Source organism: Melozone crissalis, unplaced genomic scaffold (genome assembly GCF_028551555.1).
Source record: "Melozone crissalis strain CALT ecotype California unplaced genomic scaffold, PUWL_Pcris_2 ptg000023l_1, whole genome shotgun sequence".
Taxonomy (NCBI): Eukaryota; Metazoa; Chordata; class Aves; order Passeriformes; family Passerellidae; genus Melozone; species Melozone crissalis.
Window position 1 is genome coordinate 20,367,204 of NW_026535801.1, and position 27,416 is coordinate 20,394,619.

General features: G+C 37.9%; 1 protein-coding gene across 2 annotated transcripts; it reads left to right on the forward strand.

Moving 5' to 3' along the window:
- The first annotated feature begins 772 nt into the window (after nucleotides 1–772).
- On the forward strand, nucleotides 773–27,385 carry GPR155 (G protein-coupled receptor 155). Of its 2 annotated transcripts, none has more exons than XM_054278364.1 (16): nucleotides 773–889; nucleotides 4,960–5,465; nucleotides 8,900–9,299; nucleotides 10,617–10,782; nucleotides 11,973–12,128; nucleotides 13,133–13,216; nucleotides 14,476–14,596; nucleotides 15,848–15,932; nucleotides 16,014–16,104; nucleotides 17,124–17,397; nucleotides 18,031–18,132; nucleotides 19,880–20,013; nucleotides 21,469–21,564; nucleotides 22,426–22,490; nucleotides 23,166–23,303; nucleotides 25,384–27,385. In XM_054278364.1, the coding sequence occupies exons 2-16, from the start codon at nucleotides 5,006–5,008 to the stop codon at nucleotides 25,604–25,606; spliced, it is 2,595 nt and encodes an 864-aa protein (XP_054134339.1). In that variant the 5' UTR covers nucleotides 773–889; nucleotides 4,960–5,005; the 3' UTR covers nucleotides 25,607–27,385. The 2 variants fall into 2 exon arrangements, with proteins under 2 accessions (XP_054134339.1, XP_054134340.1); XM_054278365.1 differs by having other exon boundaries at nucleotides 25,331–25,409.
- The last annotated feature ends 31 nt before the right edge of the window (nucleotides 27,386–27,416 follow it).

The following is a 27,416-nucleotide window of genomic DNA, read 5'->3' on the forward strand; positions in this document are numbered from 1 at the left end:
ACCTATTGCCGCCACTTAACGAGTAAGGCAAGCTGGTTAGTCTGATCAGGAGGGGAGAATGAGGTACACTGAATTCACTCCTCATGTCTCTGCAGCAGCAGAATCTGGCTTGGCTCTCAGGAAAAGGGCAGCCGGAACTGCTGTGCCTCAATTGCAGTGCAAAGGGAAAGCCTTGAGAAAGCTGCGTCCTCGTTTTTTGCAAGAGAATCTTCTGTCATTACCAATCTTTAGTTTTTACTGGGGAAACGAGTGACTGGTCAGATCTGTGGAACCGACGGCACGTGGAAAACACGGGGTTGTGTTTCTTTCTAAGCGCTCTGACTGCCGGGGAAAGTTGGAACGGGAGTAGGAGGCTGAGGGCCAGGGGAGCCGGCGCCGCTATCGGGCCCGCCGAGCTGCAGGTGACGCTGCCTCGGGCCGATAACGGGGGGTGACCCTCCCCGGCCTCCCGCCCGCGGGGGTGCGGGCAGCTGGCGGCAGCCACGAGGGCCGCCCCGAGAGCGGCCGGGGCTCGTTCCGCTCTCGTATTCCGGGGGCGGCGGCTCCCAAGCGCGGGGGAAGCCCCCGGGGCCGAGGCAGCAGCGGAGACCGGGGCCGCCCCCCGCGCGGCGGCCGCCGAGCCGCCATCTTGCGGCCGCTCCCTCCCTCCCCCGGCCGCGCCACCGCGCAGCCCCGGCCTGCCCGGGGTCCGCCCGGAGCCCGCCCGCCCGCGGCGCTCCGCCGGCTGCGGCTGCGGGGCTGTCACTGGCGGGGCGGGCCGGGGCGGGCCAGACCTCCTCTCCCTGGCCTCGGTACCGGCGGCCTCGGCCTTAGAGGGGTTCTGAGTTTGGCAGAGCACAAACCCTCCCCACGCACCCCGGTGCGGAGGCGCCTACCGAAAGCTGAGTAGGTAAGCTGCCCGCTCCTTTCCCCGGCTTCTGGCGCTGTTTTCTGCTGAGGCAGCTGTCACGCAGAGCAGTACTGCTGGTGTTTTATCTTTGACTGAAATGCCGTGTGCTCCTAGCTGGGGTGACCATGGGAAGAGAGCAATGATGGGCCGGGAAGGGGCAGGCGAGAGGCGTTGGTTTTGTGTTAGCTCTCTGGCTGCAAGTCAAGGGATTTTACATCCCAGTTTGGCAAGTGGTGCAAGTGAGGTGCTTTTAAAGGGGTGCTGGCAAGAAAATGTTATCTACCTTTTGAAAAATGTTTTGCTGTGTACTTCAGAAGTATATATCTATTTGTTGACAAGCCCCAATGTCGGCTTAAGCGAAAATTACGTGGAGGTATGTTTTTCATTCATTTTCCGAGTTGACATTCGGTGCCGCTGGCAGCTCTTGCTTCATTTGGTCTTGTCTGAGCTGCACTGCCAAAGTTTTGCGGAGCTTGAAGCGCTGCTGTGAGCTGTGCCAGGCCTCAGCATCCCCAGGTGCCCAGGGCGTGCGGCTGCTGCACAGCCAGGGGCTTTCCGCAATGGCATCCTGGGAGAAGGATGGCAAAGGAGATGTGGTCGTGAAAAACAACTGGCATTGTGCGGGTTTCCAGATATAGGTGGCACAATTCTTGTGCTAATCGCTGTTGCTATATTGTTCTCTCTCTCTGTTTTTTTAGCCCAATAAAGAGAAAAGTAAAAATTGTGGTTAACTTACAAAAATTAGGAACTGCAGTAATCACTTCTTCCCACTTAACTTTTATCATTTTATCTCCCTGAAGTTGCTTCCTCTTTGACTTAACAAATTTTTACATGAAAGTTCATGTAGTACACACTTATCTTAGCTGAGAACGGGGTAGTAGAGCTGCTACGAGTGGTAGCTCTTTCTACCCCAATTCCATTATAATTTTCCTGAGTAAAATAATGTGTCATCCTTTTGTTAAAGTAGGAGAGTTTCTGCATTGCATTTAAGTAGGTCATGTTGTGGGATATAATTTATGAGCAATGTGCACGGTCTTGCCAGTGTCACCATATTATCCTGAGAGTGATTATCAGTTGGAAGCTTAAAAGTGAGAGACACACATTGAAGTTATCTCTTTTATTGACTCATGCTGTCTTTGACTTTCATTAGAAAAAGAAGATGAAAGGGGTTTTCCCCTCCTTTGGTGAAGGAGACAGTTTCTCTATTTCTGTACTCGGAGAGGAACCTGATGTTGCTTAACTCACAGCTGCTGGAGAATTGAGTTTCTGGTCTGGTGAATTTTAAGAATTTACAAATATTGACAACCTGCAAGAGTAATGTTTTGTGGGAAGTTTAAACTGCACTTGTTATTTGCTCTGTGTCTATTGTTGGTCTTCATACAAGGCTTCCTCTCGTGCAAGCTGACAGTCTGGCTGCAAGCAGCTATGCTTGCCTGGCACAGTCGACAGCAGATGAGGCAGTATTATTCCTAAAAGCTGTGTCCGTATTGGCCTCCAGCTCCCAAAAATGCAGCTGTGGCTGAGTTCTCAAGGATTCAAATCTCAGTCCTCAAACCCTGAAGGGATAACTGCAAATCATATGTTCTATGGAGTCAAAGCAAAATGCTTTCCCTCGTAACTGTATTATATTTCCTTATTTTAGTGTCATTTGTCTGGTTAGTTTGCTACATCTACTATGAGAACAAACTAATTTCTGTGTCGAATACATCAGGTTTTGCGTTTACATGAGATCATTACCTCTGATTTCATTAAGAACAGTGAATTGAAAATAATTTCACTCTTGTGAGATGCTAGTTTGGGATAAGCCTGAGGTGTAACAAGGCTGTATATTAAATCTGATTAGTCATTACATAATCTCACAACAGTTATATAAATGTCTGTATCCTATAGAGCAAAGAGGGCTGAGATGTACTCACTGTGTTAAGCAGAATGCAAAAGCTTGCATTTCTGGAAAACACTGCTTGGCCATAGATGCTCTGTATTAAATGTGAAGGGTTTGGGATGTGGACGGCTCTCGAGCTGAAGAGATGATTCACTCTCAAAGCCCTCTGGGGAGTGCCAGGAGCAGCTTTTACTGTAATGGAGTTCTTCTCTTTGAAACTCTTGTGGTTTACCAAAAATTTGTCCTGTATGACTTGACAAGCTCCCTTGTAATGAAGTTGAAGGTAGGCTGAAGGAAGGCTGCAGGAATCTATGTCTGTCTGTCTGTCTATCTATCTATCTCTCTATCTATCTCTCTTACAAATGATGGTTAGAGTTGTGTGGGTGTGTATCCATGTCAGTTTTGATCAAGTGAGGAAGATAAGGGATTTACATTTTGTACCAATTTTGTGAAGAGAAATAATGATTTTTATATAGAAGGAAGAGAGAGTTGTCATTAGCCTTGAATAGGAAGGCATAGGAGAAGGAATGCTAGAATTTAGGGATAGATATGGCTGTAGTACATTCCTACAGATCAAATGTTGCATTTGGTTAAAAAAGTTTCAGCTGTATCTTATTGCTGAAGAAAAATACCTTGAGAGAGCAGTGAGTAGGTTGAACACATTGTGCTGCTGGGAGCCTTACCTCTGTGCAGTGCTGTAAGCTTGGAGAATTTGACATGGGGCTGTGCTGAAAACCTGCTTTTTACCTTGCAGCTAGTGTAGAATGTTGCTGATTTCTTTCAAGAATTCAGTGTTGGAAATCTGTCTCTGGTCCTCTTTTGAACATTTTACAAATTCCAACAACATCCTTAAGTTTTTTAGTAGAAGAAATGGTTTGTTGTTTGCTTCATTTCTTGCAAGTTTTCCCATTGTTCTGTAGCAAATAATACATTGAGTTCCTTGTACAAATAAATCTAAGCTAATTCATCATGTATAATATAAGAAAGTAAAGCCTTTAAAATAAGCCCTACTTGGAGTGAGACTCATTTTCCTTGGGAGAAGGGATAGCCAAGGCTACTAGACAGATCTGGATGATGCAGCAGCTCAGTCCAGGTGAATTACCAGAGCATCACAGAAGTGCTTACCAAAAGCCTCAGGCATAAATAAGTCATGAGTCAAAGAGTTGAAGCTTGTGAATATTTATATGCTGGATGCCAGGGTGTGAAACAGACCTTACAAGACCTCACCTTTGCATTGACTTGATTTACTTGCTTATTTACGTGGCTGCTGTGTTTTGTGTTCCTTGTGGATAGGATAGAAAAAGGTTGGGAAGATTCTTAAACCAGTTGCTAATTGGCACAGATTGTGCCATACAAAGCATTGCTTGGGACTTGGCAATTTTGACTTTACCTTAAATAGCTTAGGGGAAATCTGTTCACCTTTGCCTTAGTTTCTATCCCTACAAGTGAGGTAAGTCATCTTGACTTCCTAAACAAAGTACTTCAGGATTTAGTCATGTCAGAACTTTATGTGCAGTTACCTGATGGACTGAACAGGTTTCAGAGCTATATTGCCAAAGCCATATCTGTTTCTGGCAGGACCTCGGTATTGACCAATGAATATTTGTGTTTGAAATCCACTCTCCTCATCTGATTTGCAGACTTTACGTGTGTACTTGCATATAGAACCTGTGGTGTTGTAATCAGCCCTTCCAAAGGCAACTGCTGCTACCAAGTGAGGAAAGGGGTCAGCAGATATTTCTGTTGTACATAAATGCTTCATGCATGCTTAAATTTCCCTGCTCCAGACCTAAAGAATTGTATGTAGAAATATGGGTCAGGTCTAGTGCAATGAATTAGATCACTGGCTGCTGTGTCATCTGTGGATTCTTTGCTAACTGAAAAGTCTGTCATTAGCACATGATATTGAAATGTTGGGAGAGGTCCAAGTTGCACGAAGCAAGGTACAAACTTCAAGGGTGATATGATAATTTAAACTCTAAATTTTTCTGGAAGGTAAAGAGGACCTTGCCAAATGTTTTTGTATCAGAGTGGAGAAGCTTTGATTCTTCATCACATTTATCTTTCTTTCCTGATGCTCAGTTCTTGTAGGGGCTATGCCTGTTGTCCATTCTGTAATAATTTAAGAGGGCATAAGCTTGTACTTAAAGGAATAAAGTTAATAAGCATACTTTTGTTCCTTTTACAGATGAGATCATTTCACACTCTTCTTTTGGAAGAGGTGATCAGAGGAAATGGATAGCTATTCAGACTTCACTGCAAAGAACCTCTCACCTTCAGCTAACATGTCTCTTTCTTTGCCTGGACAAGCTGGACTCAATACCACCGGCGATCCCCCTTCTATGTCAATAAGCAGGCTTTTCCCAGCCCTGTTGGAATGCTTTGGAATCATTCTTTGTGGCTACATAGCTGGAAGAGCCAACATTATCACATCGACTCAGGCCAAAGGACTGGGAAATTTTGTGTCCCGTTTTGCACTCCCGGCTTTACTGTTCAAAAACATGGTGGTACTTAATTTTTCAAATGTGAATTGGTCCTTCCTGTACAGTGTTTTAATTGCCAAAGCTGCTGTGTTTTTTTTAGTCTGTGTTTTAACGTTGTTAGTAGCCAGTCCTGAGAACCGATTTAGCAAAGCAGGTTTGTTCCCTATTTTTGCTACACAAAGCAATGACTTTGCACTGGGATATCCAATAGGTGAGTATGTTTTCTTCTTTAAAATTATTGTCACTGTTCTAGACATGTTTGCTTTTATGTTTCCATAACGCGAAGTTAACTTCTGAATTGAAGTTCCATGCAGTTGAAATAATTTCTGAAGTGCGTCTCAAATTCTCTTTGAGACTCCTCATCATCTAGGAAAGATTAAACCAAAAGGAGAGAGCAAGTTGGTTCTAGCAAAACAAAAAACAAGGTGTTTGATTACAGAATTGGAAATACAATTACAAAGGCAATGTCGAGCGTGCAATTCCAGATTATATGTAACAAGTAGATCCATATTTTAGATTTCTTTAGGAGTTAACAGTATCTTTCTCATTATTCCAAGGCAGCATGTTTAGGAGAATTCTCAATTTTTCTTATTCTCTTCAAATTTGCTTGGTATGTATAACATTTAGACAAATGCAATTGCACACTTTCTTAAAATGACAATACTGTGTTTCCCTCAGTTGCATTTCCTGAGATTTATTCCTCTTGAATGAAATCAGAATTATGCCACAAATGGGGCTGTGAGAATTATATCTTTGTTTGTTGGTATGCATTTTAGATGCCAATTAGAGTTTCTCTTTTTTTAAATATATGTATTTTGGGGGTCTCTGAATGTATTGCCATTGTATCCTGGTTAAAACATTCTTTCAGCTTTTACTTTCTTGTAAGACTGCATATTTCTTCAGGTACTCCATGATTTATAAGATATGATTTATATTTTTTCTATGTATGATATTGACAAAATCTACGCCATTTAGAGCTTTACTGGAATAGTTACTGCAACAGAAACATTGTAGGCTCTTGAGGTTTATTTCCTCTTGTCCTTCCCCTTCTCCCATCCCCAAATTTTCACTGGTGTTGGGTTCATGCTGTCACCTGTGCAAACTTTTTGCTATTAGTAAAATATTACCCAAGCTTCTCTGAAGTGTTTGCAGAAATGGACAACAAAGAATGCCTTGCTGTTTTTATGTAGTAGAGGTAGTGTTTTGAACAAAGCCTGATCTTTTAATGAAAAAATATTTTTAAATGCTGTAGCAGTGGAAATTTGTAAAGGAAAAAAATCAATATTGGCAAATTACGCACTAAACCAACACTATTTAAAAAGGCATTTTGAACTCTTAATAATTCCTGAGTCTTCATCCCATGTAATTTCTTTAATATATTACTATTATTATGTATTATTTCTTTACTATGCTCTTTTTTGCTGTTTGAAAAGACTTGCACATAGCAAAATCAAAATGTGGGTCAAATTTTTGAAGCTTGTCACTGTTTTTCTATTATCATGGTTTTGATAGTTCTAGATTAAAAAGTGGTGTTGGGGTGAAAAAGAACCAGCTGGCAGAGGTTTGTTAGCCCACCCCTGATTTAGTCAGAATTACTATGATAAAAAGCTTTGGGGGTTTTAATTGCAGGGTAATATGATACAAGTCTGACAAACAGATTCAGGTGTTCTCTAGAACTGTGTGTTAAAGCACAGGTGTACAGAGGTGCTGTGTGGGTGACATTCACTGTGACTTTAATCATACTCATTGTATTAAGCATGGACAACTAGTGTGTGATTTATATGTACTTCTGAGCAGTTGGGACATGAAGAATTGATTCTTTAAAAAATTAAAGTATATTTTATTTCAGTTTTTTGTTACAATCAGCAAGCAGGCACCATGATGTAAATAAAAAGAAAACTTTTAATCAGTGATAGAAGTTGTGAATTATTTTTACTGTGTTAAGGATTCTGTAAGACTGATGTCTTATTTTTTTTTCCACCCATTGACTCAGTAATATAACTCAATTTTTTGTACCCAGTAAAATGCATTCTAACCTCATACATGAATTAAAGTACATATAGACCTTAAGTTATTGTCTTAAGTATGCAGATTCACTTCACCAGAATGTAAAGGTTTTTAAAATTTTTTCACTCAGACGTTAATTACACGTGACTTGGGTGGAGTTGTGTTTTAGTGACATGGGCATTCTGTATAAAGCAATATAAAACATCAGTCTCAGGTTTGAGGTTTTAGGAAAAAAACTGTTTGCATAAAAAGTGTCCAGCATGTTTAAAGTGGTTTTGATTAGCAGGTTGTGTTTAGTGCTTAAAACTGACTTGTTCAATGCAGTAACTAACCCCAAACCTTTACTTCTGTTCAGCAGTCTATTTAGGATTTTATACAGGTAGTTCTTCTACATGTACTTTAATAATGGCCTGTAAAAGTAAAAATGCCTTTGGTGCCTTTTTTTATAAGAAATCAGCTAGTTGAGAATGTGAGTTTATTTGCTGTAAAGAGGAGACTGTTCAAAAGTGAGTGCTGATTTAGCATTTAGAAGTTCCTCTCATTCCAGAGGCTTAAATAATGCAAAGGTAAAACTCTTTGGATTTTGAAAAATGTAGTCACAAGGAAAAACTTTTTTGAAAAAGGTTAATAATGTTGTTATTAATAATTATGAATTGCATAGTATATATCTAATACATATTATTTGTAATAATTATGATGGAATTAACTATATATACATGTATTATAATTGACATACTATTAATAACTATAGCATATTATTGATAATTACTAATAACAAAACGTTATTAAATGTAACTATTATAAGTCAGGTAAAAGAGAACATACTACTTTTAAAGCATTGGAGTTTTTCTAATTCACATTAGAATTGAATCTTTTATATGTTTCCAAAACATTTTCATTATTTTTGAAGTGCCTTTAGTACAAACTTGAAATAAGAAGCAATTCTTCTTTGACTCAGAAATATGTGGTAGTAATGAAGGCAAAAGCCTATGAGTTGGAGTTCCTTGAGGGACCATAACTACAGCAAGTAACTCTTGTCCTAAGTAGTCCCAGAGAATGAACCAATAATTATGTCAGAAAATTTTTTCCCAGTTGTTACTTTATTGTGTTGTATTGAATCAATGTAGAAAGATCACACCTGGCTTACCCATTGAGAACTGATTAAACTCCAAAGAATTGAGACTCCCTCAAGGTGGGAAGCAACTTGTATCCTGCAAAGGTGCATTTAATTCTCCACAACTGTCATGTTTCTGGGGAGGAAAAGCAAGTCAGAAATTAAGCCAAACTTTTTCCAGCATTTGGGATGACCCAAAGGAAACATAGAATTGTTACTTTGTTTTCTTTCTTTTTTTCTGTTTATGGTGGCTAACTGTAGGATGATTAATAGCATTGGATAGTTAATCTTTCTTTGGTCTTTAATGTGTTCTTTAGGTAACTGTTGCCTAATATGATAGGACATACTTCTATTCCTGCATTATCTTATATTGATTGTTGATTGACTGGATTCCTTCAGTTACTTCTGGAGGAAACTTAAATAATTTTCTTTAGTTTTCAGAGAGCAAAATTTAATTTCAGTATTTCAATGTATTTTTCTGCTGAAGTGTTATCACTCATAACTCTTCATTTTCTGTCTTCTAGTTGAAGCTTTATATCAAAACACTTACCCAGAGTATCTCCAGTACATTTACCTAGTGGCTCCAATATCTCTTATGATGCTAAACCCCCTGGGGTTTATCTTCTGTGAAATCCAGAAGTGGAGGAATAATCGCACTGTGTCACAGAGCAAAATCAAAATAGTGGGCCTAGCACTCCTCCGAGTTTTGCAGAACCCAATTGTATTCATGGTCTTCATAGGAATTGCCTCAAATTTTATTCTTGGCCAGAAAATTCCTGAATACCTTGAAAACTTCCTTGATGGACTGGGCAGTTCATTTTCTGGCTCTGCACTTTTTTACCTTGGACTGACCATGGTGGGACAAACGAAAAAACTGACAAAGGGTATGTTTGTTGCACTGATCCTTCTCATCACAGCCAAACTGTAAGTTCAGTTTATGTATTTTTATACTTTTGTTCTCTAGATGTTTTAAGCTCTGAATAGCCTGGTCAGATGGCTTTTCTCTCAAAAACATTACGTTAATAGTACATTTCACTCCCAGAATTTGAGTGAGTCCTTCCCAAACTCTTTGATAAAATACAGCTGTTAATTTTTAAAGGAAATTTAATAGACTAGAAACCTGTTGTCAGGCTCTGCAGAGAAAGAAATTCAGAGGTGCTATGCCTTCATGGACTGCCTACAGGCCATCTGTCGTGAATTGGGTATTTGGGGAATTAGTAGCTTAAGTCAAAATTTACTGAATAAATAGATAGTAGTGAGTTTGAATATATAAGATTAGTATTTGTATTTTATTTGGCTTAAACAATGCATCTTCAAATTAGTTGTTTCTCCTTACTTTATCTATAAGTCTTTCAAACTATACTGGAAGAGCATAAAAATGGTCACTTCATGCTCTAAAACTGCTTGACTTTTAAGCATGAATAAATGCCAAGTTCTGTTTAGAACTTGTACTATCGTAATCTTCCCTTGAATATATTTCAGGGAATATTTATTTATTTAATATAAAATATTTTATTCCCTACAGAACTGCAATTAACTTAATAGAACATTTGGGTTTTAAGTTTATATTGTAAAATTTGAAAGTGCCTTTCAGTATCAAGTACAACTAACCCTCAAAGCTAAAGACCTAGTCTGTAAACCAGCTTAATGACAAATTTTGTGATGAAAAAAGTGTGGAAAACAGTGGTTTTAATGTTACCACTTTGTTTACTGTAGGCCTATGTAAGATTTACATTGAGTCTGTGTGAGATCCGGGCTATTGCTGAAATAGCCTTGATGTCACTGGTTTGCTGGCCAGAACTTTTGGCATGGGATACTTAAGCTTGAGCCCTTATTATATTTCAGACAGCTTGCACGAAGGTGGACTGAATTTCGGAACTGCTTATATCTATTATTACTGTAACAGCTGTAAATTGAGAGAGTTTTTAATGTCTTGGCATTCTAAATTTGAAGTTTGTACAAAGAACGTGTCTACATGGTCAGGGAAGCTGCTTCTATACCCGAGTTTGTTGATATGTTTGTCCTTCTTATTTTAATGTAATTTGTGATAGAAGATTTTTAAGCAGCTGGGAAATATTTTGATAACAATAAAAGCAATCATTCAAAGTGATGTCAGTATTTTGCTTTTCATAAGTAGTATTCAAAGCCTTAAATTTCCTTTTTATTCATTTTCTGGGTAAAGAAGAGTCTATTGTAGGTTGAGTAATATTTTTTCAATTACTTTTTCCCCTTTTCTTTCAGGCTCATGTTGCCATTTCTCTGCAGAGAGATGGTGGAGCTCTTGGACAAGACTGACAACGTGGTCAATCACACCAGTTTATCAAACTATGCATTTCTTTATGGAGTTTTTCCAGCAGCACCTGGTGTCGCAATATTTGCAAGTCAATTTAACATGGAAGTAGGAATTGTATGTAGTCAAACTTTTCCAAATATGTCCTAACTTTGAGCCTAACTTCTTTGATTAAATAACTAAAACAAGTAGGCTTGAAGAATTTGCTTTTCTGAAGTATACATATCTTAGAATTACTTGTACTCCCAGGATCTTTCCTGATGTCTTAAGTGTCTTGATAGTCCTCGTCTTTTTTTTTTTTTCATTTGTGACTCTAGTAGAAAGAGATAGGATAACTTCAGATCTAAGGAATTTGTATCTCTCTTGTTTTTTGGGGTTGTGTTTTAGTCTGGTTTTTTCCAACGATTTTATCTTTGAGATGTTTTTGTAGGGGGAAAAAATAAATTATGTTACTGTCTTCAGTTAGAATAGTGTCATAGCTGAAAATTTATGGAAGATCTTAAGCTTTAACTGATTCATTGTGCTGCCCTTCAGTTAAATCTTGTGATAGAAAGCATTTTACTTTATATGTATGTAGTAGAGGATACCTTTTTGACTTAAAAAAAATTTTAGAATTGTTTCTTCCACTTGAAGTGACATTAACGCACTTTTGTTGATTTTCATTGTTTTTAGTGGTTTCTATTGTGGAGTTGTTTAGATGTATTTTTTTTAAGAAAAAAGGATAATAAAAGTAAATCTTGCAAGATAGAATTTTAACCTCTGGAAATTTCTTTAAAGCAGAGTCTCTAGTATGAGTAACAACTCAAATTTCCATCACTGTGCAAATTGTAGAAAGTAGAAAGGCAATGAGAAGCCAAACTAGAAATCTCTTGTAAATATATATGGTTTCTTCTCATGAATTAGTGCATATTAATATTTGCATAACTACATTTTTTTTTTAGTTATTTATTGTGTGAATGTTTACATCCACAAGCAAATTGTGACAGTGTAAATTTACCCCTGGACAGCAGTTATTAGTTTATTTGATGCCCATGAAAAAGCTCTGTAGACATCTGCAGTAGGAGACTCGGCTCCTGCTATTTCAGAAGCTTGTTAAAATTTTCAGTTTAGCTCTGTGTATAAACGAGATACTTTCTGGCTCAAATTCTAAATAATTTGTTATTGAAACAACTCATTATTTGTGAAAGTTTAATTTGTGTATGTTTAATTCAAAGGTCCAATTTTGCCAGTTGTTGCATTCCTGAAAGCAGATTATTTACCTTGAGATGCGATTGACTCGGTTGTTGTTTCTGTTTGACTCTTGGCAGATTACCTCAGGCATGGTGATCAGCACGTTTGTGTCTGCCCCCATCATGTATGTTTCTGCCTGGCTGCTGACCATCCCTTCCATGGACCCCAACCCCCTGGCAGCTGCCCTGCAGAACGTCAGCTTTGACATCAGCATCATCAGCCTCATCTCTCTGGTACGCGCTGCCGGGCGAGCTCTGGGTCAGGGCAGCCCGGCTGTGTCACTGCAGGAGCTGTGCTTCCTCATCACATCCTCAGCATCCTCAGCACAGGGACAGGAAGGAGTTAAACAACCTGAGTAGGCAGTGGGGCTGCTGCAAAGCTGCACTGTACAGAAAGATGAGTGACTGAATTAGAGCGTTTAGTGCAGAGCTTGAGAGGGTTTTTGTTAGGTTTGTTTTCTTGTTTTAATAACAGGGTGTGAGGGAATTCAAGTACTAGCTTACACCACAGAGACTGGTTACATCAAGCCAAGTGAGGTGCTTGGATATCACAATAATGAAGGCTGTGTACAAACTTCAGCTCCAGAAATGTCAGTGCGTATTTGTTTAATGAAGTCTTAATGAGCATTAATGAAATAGTTTAACCTGAAAAATTTATGTTTATCAAATTCCTTTACTAGAAATTATTTTCTTAAAAACAGAGTTGATAATCCCGAAGTCCGATGTGAATTTTGTTTTGGTTTTATAGAAAGTACAGATAGTATGATTGCTTTATTTGCTTTTTAAAAATAAAATCATGCATGTTGGAAGGAGTTGGAATTTTCTGAAGTTGTTGTCTCACTGAAGTCCTCTTGTCTTGAAACTCTGCCTGAAGGGAAGCCAGAAGTGAATGCTAACTCTTGCTGGTCAGATAATTTTGGGAGATTCAGGGGATGTGGATTTTAAATTCTAAATTGCCAGGCTACATTGTGGTCATTTGTGTCCTGAGGAACTAACAGGTTTCTGTCTGCTCTAGGCAAGTGCTTGGTCTTTACGGGAAATACTTCACCAACATGAGAACACCAAGATGCTTTTTCTGACCACAGCTGCTGAGGCAAAGGGGCTAGCAGCATATTGTAGCAGTCATGTTGCTAAGATCTGTTGTATATTTAATTTCACCATCATCTGCCAGAATACTCATCTTGTTCTTTTGGGTTTTGTTTTATTCTTAAATTAATTTTTCTTCTTGTATGTTACAGACCTGGTCTCTTACTGTTGTTGTTCTGAGTAAGAAATACAAACAGATTCCTCATATGATTACAACAAATCTACTTGTTGCTCAGGTCAGTAGTAAGGAGAATGCCGTTGTGTGAGGTTTAGGATTTAAGTTTTTAGCAATTTTGGAAGTTTGATTTTTACAGTGAGATCTTTATAGCAAACTGTGGAGGGCAGGTGAATTTAATGTGTGACTTGTCTAAACAATTTCAGTGCTGTGAAATACACCCTTGAAGAAAGTGATAATTAATGTGGGCACTGTGATTCCTAAACAGAACTATAAACAATCAGAACAGAGAGTGGCTTCTGAGCTGTTTTCTTAGTTATTGCCCAATACTGTTGAGAGCACTTCTGTTTCAATTATGCCCATCTGAAGCAATACCGGGAGCAGCAGCCTGTGTTTGACTCTATAGTAACCCTATTCAAGGGGCTAAATAGAAAAATAATCCCTGTGCTGGTTTATGTCCCTGAAGCTCTTGCAGAGAGATCAGCAGGTGCAAGTGCTGTGTAAGGATGTGTGGGATTGTATGGCTGGTGGCTAGGGAAGGCCAAAGCCAAGTGGCTCTGGATTAATTTTAATTATTTAATCTGAGAGAGCGCTAAAGAGTACATGCTCCTTAGTCTCTTGAAGTCAACTGCACAACTGGAACAGCCTGTGCTTCTATAACATCTGTGTGGTAGTGCTTTCTGAAGTATTCTATAGTTGTGTTTTTTTTTTAATCTGATCACGGAATCATCTAAAAATGTCATGTATGATAACTGCAGTTGCTTCTGTTCTGTACCAACAAAGCTAGCTAAGATGAACTTAAAAAAATAGAACTGTTTTGTTACTGTTTCCACAATACTTCAGCTTATCTTTTCAGATTCCTTCAGTATTAAAATTATCATATGTGCAATATTACTGTGTGACAACTGGTGTAATTCTTGGCTGAACTAATACCAATTAACCTCAGTTTCATTGCAAATAATTTTAGGTAAATGGTTTGTACTTGCCAAAACCATCACCATTTACTTACTATAAGGTATATAAAGTTGGGGGTTTACCTGATTTGCCTTACTCCTAGTTTATATGAGCTGTATACATGCTGTCAAAAACCCCTCCTGAAAATAAGGTAGCATAGTCAAGTGACACAGCTGTCATACTGAATTTATTGTGGCAGTACTTTACTACTAAATGAAGTATCCAGTTCATAAAATCACTCTGCAGTGCATCTGGGGGTGGAGTTTAAAGCTTACTGCAGGTAAATAGCTCTCTGTTCAGTTTTTGGGGGTTTTTTGTCATTCTGCTTTCCCAGTTTGAATGATGGTATCTTACTTTTCTTTCCAGTTTATTGCTTGCATTGGAATGGTGGCGTGGAATTTCACTGTTAAAGAGAAGGACATCACCATCCAGATCCTCGTATTTATATTCCTCTACAGCTCACTTTACAGCACCTACCTATGGACAGGTATGATTTTCCTAGGCAGGGCCCAGGTAGTGAAATGAAAGATTAATGTCCTGAAATAATGTTAATTATATTCTTCAGAGTACTTGTTTCTTTCACTAGTTTGTATTTCTACAAATGGGGATACCTGGAAGTTGTGCTGAGGTTTAGTGTTAGGCACTGCTGCTGCTGTTGGAAGCTTCTGCTGAGTTTGGCTGGTGTGTGACAAGAGACAAGAGCCTACTCTCAAGGCAGAAATAGAGCCTACTCTCAACTACAAATAGAGTGAATATGGGGGGTTGCCCTTCAGCTAGTCAAAGTCTTGATGATGCTTTTTAATTAGTGCAGAGTTTAAGATTTAGTTATTCAGCATTAAGTACATTTAAAAACTGGTGCAACAAAAAAAATAGAAAATACAGAATTAAGGAAAATACCCAAGTAGCTTTAACATCTCTTTCCCCTGGAAATTGTAGTTTGTAAAACAATATGTGTGCATAAGATTAATGTAGGAATTGAAATAGAAAGGGTTGAAAGATGCTTCAAGAAGCTTGGAGAACCTTACATATATGACTAAAAGAAAAGAGACTTTGGATATTCAAGATATTTTGTCCAGAATCTATGGATTTAATTCCTGTGGTGTTTTTATGGAGTGAGTTGTATTTGTTTACCTGGAGTACATAGCTCATGATTGGTGGGGCCTAATATAAATACCAGTTTTGCTTCCACATGAGAATGTTGCTGAGGTGTGAGTAGGCTAGGCAGTTCCAGAAGATACTCCTGAAAGAGTTAGGTAAAAACATGCAAAACTTTTTTAGTTCAATTTATCATTGACTTTACAAAGGACTAGTCAGTTTTTACAGAAATGTTATAACTGAATACGACACTATATATTGGTTGCTGAAGAGTGTTGGGATAGAAAACTGCTGTTAATACCTAAAGAAATTAGTTACTTGTATCTTAAATGTTCTTATGACATCTTTTTTACACTTGTGAACCTTTCTTAGCATTTAGAAGTGAATATTTAATATAAAATGTCCTGGCAGTTTTTCAGTGTTTCACTATTAACATGACTTTTTAAGCAATGGGTATTTCTAATTTACTTTCTCAGAGTACAATCAGACAAATTATTTTGTAATACTTAAAGGTCTGAGAAGAATATCTTAAGCTATTGAGCAGGTCGCATCATAGAGTTTCTAGGCTCTGTACTTACCAGTTTCCTTTTCAATAATAAGCAAGGCTTTTATTTTGGTTTTCTTTTGGGTTTGTTTTTTTTAGGTTTTCTATCTTTTTCTTTGTTTCTGTTGAAGAAGAGAGAAACAGTGAAGATTCCCATTGGGTTTGTCATTGTAGCTGGATGGGGGTAAGTGAATTCAAATGCTTCCCTGCTGAATTAGTAGGAGCATGATAAATATGTAATGTACTTCCTATTTTGTTCTTTCAGAGTCCCAACAGTTCTGGTAGGAATCTTACTAATTGTTGGTGAACGTAACAACACCAGTATTGACTCTGCCTTTTTCTATGGAAAGCATCAGGTAGGAACATGTTCTGTCCTCAGCACTTCACACTTCTGCCATGCTACCTGTGCAAGTAGCTTTCAGCCAAAGTGCAGGCTACTGTAATAAAAGTATCCTTGTAGAATGCTTATAGATTGATACAAAATGTATTTGTGTCATGAGCCACCAGGAACATTTGTTTGGAGAAGGACATTCATGTTTAGGCAGCTATGACTAAGGAAAAAAGGGAGTAGGCTTCTTAAAGAAAAAACCTAGGAGTGGTAATGAATTACAGAGCTCTTTTCCTGATGACTAATTTGTATTCTAGCCTGATAGTTATCTAAAATTGTTGTTATCCAGTATCTAATTAATGGCTTTTGGTCTGTAATAGATAGGATATGCATCACCTGTGTAGCAGTAACTGCTTGCACTATGGTAGGCTTCTCAGCACAATCATAGGTTGAAATACCCTGAACTACCATTTTTACCAGCAAATAGTTCCTCTTATCAGAGGATATAGAGTGTACTAGTATAGGTATTTGTCATCTTTTCTCCCTCTCTGTCTTGTGGACAGAGAGTCCATGAGTCCAGGATTGTTCGTGTGGCACTTTCACAAGTACTAAATAGCCTCAGTGGATGCTGGGTATCAGTGCAGGTGATTAGAAGGAAAGGCTAATTAATAGGGTGCTCCCCATTGGCTAAAGAATGTACATTAGAGCACATTCCTCTTTGGAGTGAAAAGGTGCCTGAGCAGAACTTAACCCAGAACACTGGTGATCCTGAGAGGAAGGGGGAAGACAATAGGGATGTTTTTGGATTGGGAAACAGAGGTCCACACAGGGGTCCACACTTTAAAAAACAAATAAAAAAGCTGAGTTACTCAGGCAAGGAAAATTAGTCTCTTTCAGTGCTAGAAAGGTGGTGCAAGAGCAGTAAATATAGGAAATATACTCTTGTTCAGACTCATTTGTAAGTGTATTTAGAAAAGTTAGAAAGACAGATATATGCAACTATTTTCCTATATTTAAGTACATTTTCTTTGCTTTCTCTGCTTACAGATAATTACCACAGCAGTGGTACTGTTCATCAGCATATTGATGTCAGGTGTCTCACTGATGTGCATGAACAGAAGTAGGCAAGGGTCCAGCTATGGGGTGTTGAACCCATACTCACCACGTAGCTCAGTGGGGGAGGTTGAAGTGGAAGGGAGTGGACAGAATCATACTTCAGCCACTATGACTCAGTCTTCTCCAGAATCTTCTGCACAATCTTCTCCAGAATCTTCTGCACAGTCTTCTCCAAGATCTTCTGCACAGACATCTGAAGAAAAAGGTAGACAAAATATATTTGTATGAAGAATAACCGGCTTAGGGTGCTATAAACTAATATTTCAAATGTAATTCTGACCTGGGAAGGACAGTTTACAGCTTCGAGTGTTAGATTAGGACAGAAGAAAATCTAGATATAACTGCCTGAGTATTTAGCTTTGTGTTCCTAAAGTTTGATTGTTACCATTGTAAGAGTTGGGTAAGTGAACAAGAAGAACAGCCTGTGGACAATTTTTGTGTAAGTAGTAATACCTTGATAAGGATGTGATAAATGCAGCCCACTAGGCATGTTAGATTGTTTACCTACTAAATTGTCTCACTGAGATTAAATGCCAACAGAAACACTCAGTGTGTTTCTAATCCTTTTATGTATGTAGCCTTTTTGGTCAGTTCCTAGTTTTTTGCGTGTTACTAAAAGTGCTTCTGTTGTTTCAATGGTGGTAGTGTTATGTTAAACTTATTAGTATTGGTGACCCATTTACTCTCTCAACAAACTGGAAAAATTAAGTCTGTCTTCTCCTTTTGGGTTATTTTTGAGCATAGTAGTTAAAGCTGCATAGAATATATTGTAACACTTCAAAAATAAATTATGGTAGTGAAGGAGGCTAACTATCCTATTACTGTATATATTTAATAGGTTGCTGTTCTTGTCAAACAACAAATGGTGAATTATCGTGTGCTAAAGACAGCAAAGCAGTGTCAGATGCTGTTGAAAGCAAGATTCCTCCAATTGAGACAGGTAAAGCAGTAGTATCTCCTTGTTTTAATACTACAGGCTCTTCCCCAACATCTGTGTGTTATTCTCAAAAAGAAACTGTTGGAGCTATTGTTCCCTTGACTCCACCTGGATAGCTGATATTTTGTATTAAATTTAATTATTAGGTAGTGTTATAGCTGTTTGTTCTCTTCTGCTCATAGTTGTTTGTAGTCTTTCAGTGCTCAGGATGGACAGTTGTTTTGGATGTCACTTTTTTACCACAAAGATATTTTGGTGTGTTCTGAGCATTCAGACTTTACCTCTCCATTGTTGTCTTGTTTGGATGCTGGGAAGTTGAATGCATAACCCTACTTTGCATCAAGCTTTTAACATAAACTACTTTTTTACATCCTCATATTCACATATTGCATCTTTTAAAAAGCCTTTGTTGTAATCTGGCACAGGTTTTGAACACTAAATAAGATCTAGAGGAGCAAGTGCTTACTGCAAATTAGATTAAATGTCCATGCTGCTGTGTACTATGTATGTCTAGAGAAGAGAGATGGAGAAAATGGACTAAGAGGGCCTTAGGAGTCACTAAAATAGAAAAAAAAGGATTGAACTGACTGCTGAACACCTGTCTGGAAACTGCATGCCCAGTGCATTCTCACTGCACATCAGTGCCAGTAATCAAAGCTGGCTGCCAGTACAACTTGGCTCTTTTTCCTATTTCTTTTCTTGTTTTCATGCATTCTTAACAAGAAGATCATATCCTTATGCTTTGTTTGCATGCAGCATAAATTTCAATAAATCTAAATATTTCACACTGAAGCATACTTCAGTTATGTCTCATCTCACAAAATGCTCCCTTTCTGCCTATTGCCAACTATTTTATCTATTAAATAATTCAGACAAGCACCATAAGAATGTCTTCAAGAATAGGGGAAGGCCAATTTAATTTTCTTATCCTAAAAGATAAGGAAGAAAATACCTTTTGGTTGAGTGGAAATTATTTCAACCTCCTGAGTGAACACTTCAAAACTGTAAATCAGTAAAAGCAAATTGTAATGCATACACTTGTGTAACCTTGGCTGCAATAATTACTAATTCTTCTATTATCTCACTGAACTGCTTCGAGTCATCTGGTACCAATTCCTATGTATGGCCTTGCCAGGAAGTTTTTCACTGCCATCTAGAGGAAGATACTCAGAATTTCTTAGAACTCTGTAGCTGGAAGACGGGCATCCATTCTCATTGCGTTTGACTCCTTTCACTGGTAGAATTATGATCATGTTCTGATATACTGTGTTAAAAATACAGTCACAGACCTGAAATAAATATGTTTTTCTGTCTGATGTAAACAATTCTGAGATGCAGAGCAAAAACATTAGAGCTGACAGTATATTTGATTTTTTTCAGAAATAAATTTAAAATTTAAAAACTGTTCAGAGAAATATTTTTTCATTATTTTCATCAGTTCTAATAGTGTTTTCTCAATGTTAACCACACATTCAGTTTGGATTAAATCTTTGAGAGAAAAATTCTGTTGGAAAAGCTTTTATCAATTTAGGAGCACACGTAAACTTCAGCTGTTTCATTTGAGAGTAGATGTCTGAACAGGTTATTGTCAAAGGCAATATTAAATTTTGTGTGTGTCACTTCAGTAGGGTTACTTAACAAGGTAATTTGACTCAGCAAGTTACATGAACAAGTTTGTTCATGTTCTATCCTCAGAATGATAGAACATGAGGATAGAAGGCTAATGAAGAATTTCTGGTTTGTTTTCCAGTGGATGAGTGTGTGACTCACTGCAGTGCTCAGACGTGTGTGTTGGCTCAGGAAGAACAGCTTCTACAGACTGGAGACAAACAGCTGGCCAGACATGTGCTGCTGTGCTTACTTCTTATTGTTGGCCTATTTGCTGTAAATATTCTTTCTCCCCATGTTAACTCTTTGAGTTAGAATGATTTTTAGGAAAGCTGTGTAGACAATCCAGTAAAAATCTTCATAATCTAAATAAAACAGAGGCTATATTTTGGTTCCTTACTGGAAGAGGGATGTCATACAGTTCATTTTTCTGTGCCACATCATAAATTAAATGCAAGTTAAGGTTGGTGATGTTGAGCAAGATACTGGAGAACCCAAAAGGGGAAAAAAAAGTGAAGTTATATCATTATATCATTCGTCACTACTGGCCTTCTTCCCAGTTTTCTCAAGAGTTGGTCTTCTTCCCTAGACAATTATCAATTAAAAATATAAACTGAATTCTTCTTTTGGAGGAGACTACAAAAATTGTTCTATCTGATCAGGCTTATACTGGAACTTGAATTTCTCTGAGGTGTTAAAAAATAATCTTAACATTATTTTAAATGAGAAAATGCAATTTTGTTGGTTTTAGTGGTGTTTGGAGCAACATTGCTAAGTTAGTGTTGCCACTCATCATTACTGACTCCAAGATGTGTTGGTGTTTGCTCCTATGTACATGTGTGAAATACCAGAATGTAATGTGTCGGGGATATATTTTTAATTTTAACTGTGACAGAGGCAAGAAACTTTTCTCTGAGTGTAATGCTCAGTTGAGTTTCTTGTGGATGTCAGTTGGGAGAAGCATTTTTATTTGAAATGGAAAATACTGTGGCACAAATATATAATACTACAAAGCAGGACAGTGCAGCACAACAGGGTGGGTTAGTAGCTACTGCTTTTGCTTTTCAAGTTCTGTTAAATTAGAAAATGAAATGTTTCCCTCTCAAATTTCCTGTATCAAGTATTTCATGCTAGTATTTTTTGGCATCTTTTATATTTAAAGGATACCCCAACTGTCAGCCTATATTTTAGCTATATCTGAATGATTATGTAGGCACTATGAAATAAGATTAGTTACTTTAAAGAATTAGCCTTTACACTCAAATGGGTTAACTTTGGAGGTTTTCTCCTTCTCTCAGGCATCTCAAGTAGCTGAAGTGGTATGTGCTTCACCTTAACATAATCCTAACTCTGCAAGAAATATGTAGAAAGCACTGGCCTCAGCTAAGCAGCCTTAAGACAAACACTGCAAATCTGTCTGGGCTCATATTGGCTGTGTTATGTTGAAAACCTAAGTATGCTTGAGGCAAGTTCCTTACATAAACATGTAAAGAACTCTTACCCTGCCATGTTTTGCATTGTTATGTTTAAAACAGCCAAGGTTCCCCCTCCTGCCAAGCTATTAAGCCTGAGATGATGTTTTAAGGTGGTTATTCCCTCTTACTTGTCTCTGTCTGAATAAGGAGACCATGAACACTGTGCAAGAATTATTAGCACGTGAGGAGAAGAAAGCTTTTGATTTTTAACAGTTAGGTAACATTTGTGTGTTTTGTTTTTATATTTTCTTTACAGAATCTCTCCAGTTGTTTGTGGTGGCTGTTCAACCAAGAGCCTGGAAGGCTGTATGTGGAACTGCAGTTCTTCTGTGCTGTGTTTAATTTCGGTCAGGTACTTACCAATGTTTATTCTGAAAATGACCATGTTGGTGGGTGTTGCAGCAGATAACACACATCTTTTATGACCATGAACACTTTCAAAAGTGCAAGTGACAATTGAATGCCAAATGCTCCTGGAAACTGATGAGGAATTTACCCTTGTTAGTACCAAAGCTTCCCTGGTGTCTCTTCTGTGGAGTTACATCATTTGCAAGGCAGCTCCATGGGTGCTGTCTCTGTAAGGTTTAAATGATATCTCTGGTTTCAGTGACAGCTCCATAGCAGAGCTGAGGATGGATGCTGGTTCTGGCTGCACCTGGCCTGGTTCAGTGCTCCTGACACCAGGCAGCTTTGGCACCTGTGAAGGTGAAAGCCAGGCAGTGTCAATACACACAACAGAGGAACATTTTACACAGCCATGGCACGTGTGCCTACAGGATGCACTGCAGTGTCAAGTAATGATAGTTGTGTATAAAAGCTGCACAGAAAAAATGAATTATGTAGAGAGCATTCTAGCACTTGAATTACACTTAGTCTGTTCTTTCCTTGGCATTAACAAAGACAGATTAAATACCTGGCTGTGTAAGGTTGGCAGTTATCCCAAAGTGTCAAGTGGCATGTGACAATATTAGTTTTACTGAACTAATTCTTGCAGGTTTTATATGATGGAATATTAGGTACTGATATGTCTTTTTAAGGTCCAAATGAAAAATCAGAGCAGAAACAAAATGCATTTTGAGTGATATTTAGAAAAGAGGGATACTTTGCATGTATACATGAAATGTATTTGGCCCTGAGTTTATAATTTCTGTCTTATAGAAACCAAAGTGTTTGCTTCATGTTGCATTTTCTTGTATTTTTTTTTTTTCTCCAGGGCTTCATTTGCTTTGGTATTTTTGGCTTAGATAAGCATTTAATCATTCTGCCATTCAAGCGAAGGTAAATAGACTCTTTGCACTTAGACCTATAAACCTGATTATTACTAATAATCATTTTTGAAGGGACTTGAGTTTCCAGTGCTGTAGTATTTGGTTTTCTATTTCATTAATCTTCCAAATTTCTTCTCTCCCCCTTGTAGAGAGGTTGTTCTGCCATCCTAATGACACTTTCAGAAACATAAGTCCTGCAGGCTCCCTAGAGGTGAAATTTTTGCCAAATGAAGGCTCTTCAGAAATAATTTCAACTGATAAATTGAAACTTAGATCTGGATGCTAAATCAGAATGTGTCATCACTGTTTTAAAGCACTGTGTTCATAACCCCATGCCAGTACTTTGTGTTGCCAGGCCCTTCCACAGTGCAGGAGTGAGTTGTAAAAGCTCCCTTTACCTTAGAGCTGACTGGCTGCCCTGTGAATCCAGGAGCTGGAGCTGGCTCCCAGCTACTCTCTGACTTTCCTTCTGCCCAAGCCTAGAGTAACACCTCTGTGTTCAAAAGCCATACAAATATATTAGGAAGATTATATGTAAAGTATTGGGCACAAAAAGAGGTTGTGATAGGCTTCCTGGGAGGCCCATTCTATTATTTGCAGTTTCCCAAAAAAATGCCTCTGCTTGATTTGCTGTCTTGAATTTGTGTATGTGTATGCAGGCTTTTTTTGTGTATGTGTTTTGTAGGCTTGAGTTTTTCTGGGGTGGAAGAGAAGCAGCAGGGCACACAGATGCCTCTGTACCTGAGGAAATCAGGATGACCTGTCAACAGTTTGTTCGTTATCATAGAGATCACTGTGTCAAAAGTATTGTCAAAGGCAGAAGGTAAGGTCCTTCCCTGCACATATAACCTGTTACATAGCACATAGCTCATCTGCTGAAAACAATGAAATGCAGTTAATTTTGTGGGTGATTCCTGTTGTGTGTAGTTATTCAAACCTCAAGATAAGGATTAGAAATTTAACTGTAAAAGAAATGTTTCTAGCCTCACGCTGAAACATTGGGGCACAAGTAATGATATTATCCCACCTAGGTTTTAAATAAATTATTAAAAGTTTTATATCACTAAGGGATTTCTCCAGATTTTGCATTTAACTAGAGTTCAGAGGATAAAATCTTTCTAAAAAAAATATATACCATAACACCTGTAGAAATGCATTAAGACCCTTTGTTTGTTTGGTTTGGTTTTGTTTGTTTTGTTTTGTAGAGTAAGACACTGTCCATAGTTGTAACTAAATGTTTACTAATATGTAGCTTTTATAGGAGGCAAAACTGTTGCAACTGATTTTAGTGTGTACTGAGAGGCCACTTAACATGTGAGATTATAGTGGCTTTAGGACTTTGACGGCTTCTGAGTTTATATAATTTCTTTTACTCATACCTCTAATGAAGCCTAAACTTCAATTTATGAGACCAGTAAAGATTTCAGAGGCAAATTATGTTACCTAAATCAAGGATTATGCCTTCAAATATGTGTAGGTAGATAAGAAGAAAAAAGCAGACAGAAGCAGCAGGAACAAGGAAATGATTCTGCCTTTATTTAAATATATGAAATGGAGACATGAATTGTTTTAACAGGACACTCTGACTGTTCTTGTAATCTAAGCTTTTAAGTAAGACTACCTAGGCAGGATAGGGTGGTCTTTTAATGGTCAGGTAGTCCAAAACCATATTGCAGAACTGTTCTAGACAGCACCATGATTTTGTTCAGTCTCTTCAGAAGTCAGTAATGTCCCATAAGAAAGATGTATCAGAAAATGTCTTGTGAAACAGAACAGGTTTTACAGCTGTTTTTCCCATGCCTCCGCTGCTATTGTAGTTTCCTGGGCTTAGGGCTGTTCATTTAGTTGTACTTTGTGGTTTTTATTATTCATACCCACATGAGAATACATGAAATTATGACATTTGTTGCCTTATTGTTGTAATACTGTGTTTGTGCAGAACTTGGTTCATGTCTTATTTCCCCTTATGAATTAAAACAATGCATTTGTCTTGTCATTTTAAATATTCATCTAACTTGATCCTATCCATTTTGATTTAAATGTGCTGTAACTGAGATGTTGTAACCATGGATTTTAATTTATTTTCATTTTTGCATCTGCTAATAGATGTTAACACTTGCTCTGTGTTACTGCTGCTTTTAACTTAAAAAAATAGGGAAAAAATGCTGTCTTTTAGCTCCTAATCAGCTCTAGAAACCCTGTGCTTGGGTACCACATAATAGATTTTAAATAACCAGAAACATTCATTGCTGCAGGTTAATTTTTGCATGGCATGTCTGCTGCAACTAGGCAGATGATAACATCATTGCCTCATAAATTAGTTTAAAAAATAGTCTTGTTGTAAAGGTTTTGTTTATTCTTAGTACTGCATGTGTGGTCAATATTTTACAGGATATGAAAGTTATAAATGGGCTTCGTTTACAATATGTATAATCAGTTAGTGTCTATTTAAAAGTGCTCAGAAATTATGAAAAGAATTAAAATTCAAACAGAATCCCTGTTGCTGGGGTTAGGTTGCTTTCAGGTCAGATACTTTGTTGCAGAAAGGGTCATGGTAAGAAGTACATGGGAAGTAAGTATCCAAGAAATAGAATTACATTGTGTTAGTTTTCAGGAAGAATGCTACTGATGTCCGCTGAATTTTATTCGCAATTTGAATTTCATTTAGAAGCCTAAAACAACTTTGTATGTCCATATTGCTTCTCATTGAAATGTCTGTAAGAAAAGGTAGTGAATACTGGCATGTCCCAAATATACAAAGTGTGCAAATTCTTTTCTAACATGCTCTTAACTATCATGATGTCTCTCCTTGTTTCCTGCTGTTTTTCCTTGCCTTTCCCCATCGTGCAGTGGTGATACCAGATTTACAGAGCATGTGGGTGAATCATTCCTTTGACATACAGGTGTGGTGCCAAGATCTCCACTGGCATCTTCTTTGGCTGTGACCTGGTGAGCTGGCTGCTGCAGGTGGGCCTTGCCTCTGACCGCGGGGAGGCCGTGGTGTACGGGGACAGGCTGCTGAGGGGCGGCGTGCTGCAGCACATCACCAACGAGCTGGAGTTCCGCGACGAGTACCTCTACTACCGCTTCATCCCCAGAAAATCACCCCCACCCGACAGCCACTGAGCTGGGCAGGCAAGGCACTGCTAGTTGGGGTGAGTGTCACCACCTCTTCTGCCTTCACTACCGAAATTGGAAATATTTCTCAGAGAACTGTGTTATTCTCCCTTGTAAAATTAAGAGATGTGGTTCTACTCGTGTCTATTCTGAAGAAAATGGTAGAAAGTTATATTTAGTCAGCATTCCAGCCAGAATGCTACTAAACAAAACCAGATGCTCTGGATTTAGAACGTTTTTTCCATTTTGAGCAAAACAAATTTTACTAAATGGTATGTGTCACTGTTGTATTTTAGAGGCATTATTGATGCAGCTTTAATACTGAGGCCACAGCAAGGAAAAAAACCCCCATGAAAGGTATTTTTCATGTTGCTGGATGTTCTCCATATTTTAGTGTGATGAAGTATTGATGGCTGTTTACAGTCAGGCTTCCCCTTGACTTCACAGAAGTAGGATTTCTTCTGTCATACCTCAGTTTTTACTACTCTGCTCTTGTCTAACACCAGGAACATTTTTGAGCTGCTTACACCTGAGATCAGTTGGGTTTTTTCCTCCCTTAAAGCTAAAATACTCCAATTAAAAAGACAGAATTGCTGTGACAATGTTTCCAATATCAGGGGATTAAAGCTGGGCAAATACCAAGTGGAATAAGTAATAGTAATGGTTTTGTACAAATCTACCAAATCTTAAAACCGTAGAAATATTCAGTGCTCTCCCAAAATAGGAAATCATATAATGGAATAAACAATTTATTCTGAAATTTTGCCTTATGGTAGTAGTGACAGCTTTATCAAGAGCAGATTTTTACATTCTGAAATTAGTCTTTACAGTTTAAATCAGAAGTGCCACCCTCAAATAAAGATTTTATGAAAACCTTGGTTACATGTGCAAGTCAAGACAAAATTATTTTTCAAATCTTAAAACTTCTAACATTAAATTAATGACTTTTAAATCTAATACATAAAGAGTCCTAAGTGAACATCTGGATTAGGGTTTAGAGTAGCTAAACATCCTAGATTTTTGCTGATTTCCTAACACAGGTTTCTATTAAACCTCAGGTATCCTCCTACAAGTTAATTTAGTGTCACTCACATTCCTGTGCACTAAAGGCAGAATCTGAGGTGTCTTCTGCAATATTTTTAAAAGGGTAAAGGCGAAGTGTTGTATCTGATAGCCATTATGCTGCCCTTTTAAAACGGCAAGAATAGCATTTATATGTCCATATAAAAATTTTATGTAGTGAGGGAAAGAAATCCAGGTATTAAAAATTATTTGCTCAAGCATATGAATAAGTCTTCTCACCCTTTAAAAAAAAAAGGCTTTCCCTTCTTTTTTCCCATTTTTTAAAGTACATGGATTTTAATTACAGCCACTTTTGCATCTATTTTGTATTAAGAATTAAAAGTCATTTTAGTAGCATACGCTACTATTCAACAAGCAGTTGATTTATAGTTGCTATAATTTCCTGCAAGACATAAATTGAAAAAATAATTCCTTTTACTGTCAGTCTGGTTGCAGTGTGCACAGAAACATAACATCCTGCTGCTTATGTATGCTGTACAACCTGGTATATTTTAATGTTTTCCATCAACAAGATAATTGATGTTTGTATCAGGCTGTGGACACAAAGGAAAATGTTTGTGTATTTCCATTATGAATGTTGAAGACAGCTGCATCAAATATTTTGGAATAATTAGATATATGTGACTTAAGAGCAGAAACTGCAAGTATGTCTGGCTTCTAAATACTGCAACTTGTCAATAAATCTGCTATTTGATTTCAGAGTTCTGAGCTGTGATGTGGTATGTGAGGGTTATGT

Bases quoted from the DNA above. Each gene is read 5' to 3' on its own strand.
- GPR155 (XM_054278364.1), top strand. From the start codon at position 5,006: ATGGATAGCTATTCAGACTTCACTGCAAAGAACCTCTCACCTTCAGCT. The intron at 16,105-17,123 runs GTAGGAACATGT...CTCTGCTTACAG, and splicing joins TTTTCTATGGAAAGCATCAG to ATAATTACCACAGCAGTGGT. The intron at 21,565-22,425 runs GTACTTACCAAT...TTTTTTCTCCAG, and splicing joins CTGTGTTTAATTTCGGTCAG to GGCTTCATTTGCTTTGGTAT.